The 2,962-nt window shown below is 32.0% G+C and overlaps 1 protein-coding gene across 1 annotated transcript; it reads right to left on the reverse strand.

Moving 5' to 3' along the window:
- Nucleotides 1-203: 203 nt before the first annotated feature.
- Nucleotides 204-804, reverse strand: LOAG_08831 (hypothetical protein; the record flags this gene model as incomplete). Its single annotated transcript, XM_003144365.1, has 3 exons — nucleotides 204-335; nucleotides 520-582; nucleotides 727-804. 3 exons carry the CDS (start codon nucleotides 802-804, stop codon nucleotides 204-206), a joined length of 273 nt encoding a protein of 90 aa, XP_003144413.1.
- Nucleotides 805-2,962: the final 2,158 nt, after the last annotated feature.

A 2,962-nucleotide genomic window follows, 5' to 3' on the forward strand; every position in this document is an offset into this window, starting at 1 on the left:
TTATATATTGTGAGAAATGGTGAATTGATACTTAATTGCTTAAGTGAATAACGGCAATTTCTCAAAAGGGTTTTAAAAATACACATTTTTTTAAATTCTGAAAAGCCAACTCAGACTTTTTTCATTTAATTTAAGTCAAACAAATCTAATTTGAGATGTACAGAAATAAGTAAGGTACAGTCCAAAGTTTAAATTTAGTTTCTTTATCCTTTTAAATTACTGGAAAGGAAACCTCTTCCTCGACTAGTTAAGCTTTTCTCACTATCTTGTGTTGGTTCTACCAATTTATTTAACTCTTGGTTCATATTTTTTTCGACTTTAGCTTGATTTGGTTCCTGCAACTTCAGATTTCTTTGGGATGATCCAGAAGTCAAAGATTGTTATTAATTATTGCTATCGCGCCATATCTTGATATTAATGATAATTTACTTACTGTTAGCATATTATTAACACAGGGATAGGATTGATGAATATACATGAAGGAAAGAGGAATTTCGTCGATTTAATATGAAACAGTACCGGTTCGACTAGGCCTTCGGTGTCTTTATCTGCATGCAAAATGACTGATTCCTGGCGTATTTTCTGCAAATCGTAATTCGAAATCCTTTTGAAAGTTATTTATCAATTTTCATAGGTCGGAAAATCTCTCAAATTTTTCTAAAAACTAAAGGCAAAAGCTCTTGAAGACTTGCTATCGTAGAATATTATAGTAAATCTGATACACACCCGTGTTTTATCGATACAGGCACCTCTTCCTTTGAATACACAACCAAATCGCACCAAAAGCACAAATGTACCAATCATTGAAAGAAACGCTGAAACAGCACTGTTAAAAAGCGAAACTTCACAGCTACCGCTCATGGCAAATCACTAGATAAAAACTGATTTAAATACAATAAATGACTCTTTCCTAGATTATCACAGACATGACGGCTTATTATAGAGAGAAGAATGCAAAACTAAATCCTGGATTAAATATTTCTCCGGAAAATTTCTCGGGTTTGAAAAATTTGCACATATAATTCATCAATCTGCTGACTTTTTCGATTCTTTCCCTTAGCTACTGTACATCAATTTCCGGATGTTTCTTAATTATTTTGATTAAAACCGATGACGAAATAATAATTCTGAACATATCCTGAAACAGATAGCTGTCTAAATTATAATATTTATCTCATGTTCGCCTTGATTCCATAACAATTTAATGTTAATAGGAAACATGTCAAGATTATCGAACAATTATACGAGTAGATTGTTAAAACTGGCACAAAATACACTTGCACTCATATCATTGCCCTGTCTGCTATCCCAACGACAATTCTCAAAACCAAATATCAAATTTTGCAATACGAATCCATGAATCCCTGAGAAAAAAGTAAAATTAAGCAAAGTATTATACTTTTCCAAGGAAAGATATGCCTGGTAATCCATAAAAATTTTAAATCGCTCCCCACAATCCGATTCTAAATCAAATGAGGAACTCAAGACATGACATTTAAAGTTGCGATAGCTTTCTTCAGTTTACATGGTTATTGTTTCGAGTTCTCATATTCAGTATAATGTTTTCAATATGTTCTGAGAGTGCAAAATTTAAAATACTTCATATCCACTTCATACACACATCAATACTACTGGAGATATATAAACCAAATTCCAATTCTAATGCCAAGCCATATTCTACTAACCCATTCCAATTACCATCAATGAGAACTAAGAAGTGAAACTTACTAAGTGATGAGGTCACCGATTTTTTAAAATGCAGTTCCAGAATAAACTTATTCATTAGATATATGTGAACACTTTAAATGCTTAAAGATATACTTTGCGACTAAATGAAACATGCGACGAAATAGTGGAATGATAAACATCATTTGAACGAAAGAAGTGTCATCCGAAGTGAAACCAATGTCCTCACATTCACACCCATTACCGTCGTTGGCTCCAACATCTCAACTATTGAATTCGATGCAAAATACGGTCCACGACTAACAATTCCTTTTTTCTGTCATAAAAACATGAATTTTGATCAGTCTATTTTAATGCCATTATTTTAGTGAGAAAACCCTCGAATTAACCTCACTGCAGGAGTGAGATGAACCCTCTAATTTGTTTAATCCCATCATAAAGCAAAAGAAAATTTCTACCACGAAAATTAAAGAAAAATTCTGCAAAACTTTTTTAAGGATATCCTCCGGGACATTCCGACAGTTTCCAAAATGATCATATTGTATATTCCAATTTCAACTTGTTGGCTAGGAGACACTGTTAATCATTTTTCCCAATCCTATTAAAACTAGGGAAAAAAGGTCAACAACATCTTTCTGAACTAATTATTAATGAAATCAATCCTAAATTACTTATCTGTTCGTGATCGAAATGCAGACTAAATCATAAAACTAAGTTACCTTTCAAGTCTTCAAAACAAATCAGAACAGATATTTCTGTAAAATCTAACAATACTGAATACAGTAATTAAAACCACGAAAAATCGAATCGAAATACTATCCATAAGAAATTAATCATTTATGAATATATGAGCAGAAAAATTGATCTTTATAGCAAAAGAAGACTACACATGGCGAAATAAGTTAGATCACAACGATGTATAAACAAACAAAATGCGCGTGATTGTAGAAGCAAGTGTTTTAATATTCAAAAAGAGAATAGCATAAATTATTGAAATACGAATGTGCTAGAAATTCTTGACATATAAAAAATTGGAAAAACCATCCATAATTATAAAACTGCTAAATTTCTCTCCAGAATTTAGTTGTTTCATTATGTTGGAACAACTGCACGCAGAAAATATTTTCTCAGTGCCACTGTGTTTGAAAATCCCTTAATAACATAATAAATAATTGGAAAAAGTAAAGCACCAAAGAAACTAATCGTCAAGAGCATCAGTAGTAAAAGGTTTCAATGTTCGAGGATATAAGACAAGCGTCTGAAGCTTCGGAACCTC

The sequence above is a fragment of the Loa loa genome (genome assembly GCF_000183805.2).
Source record: "Loa loa unplaced genomic scaffold supercont3.278, whole genome shotgun sequence".
Taxonomy (NCBI): domain Eukaryota; kingdom Metazoa; phylum Nematoda; class Chromadorea; order Rhabditida; family Onchocercidae; genus Loa; species Loa loa.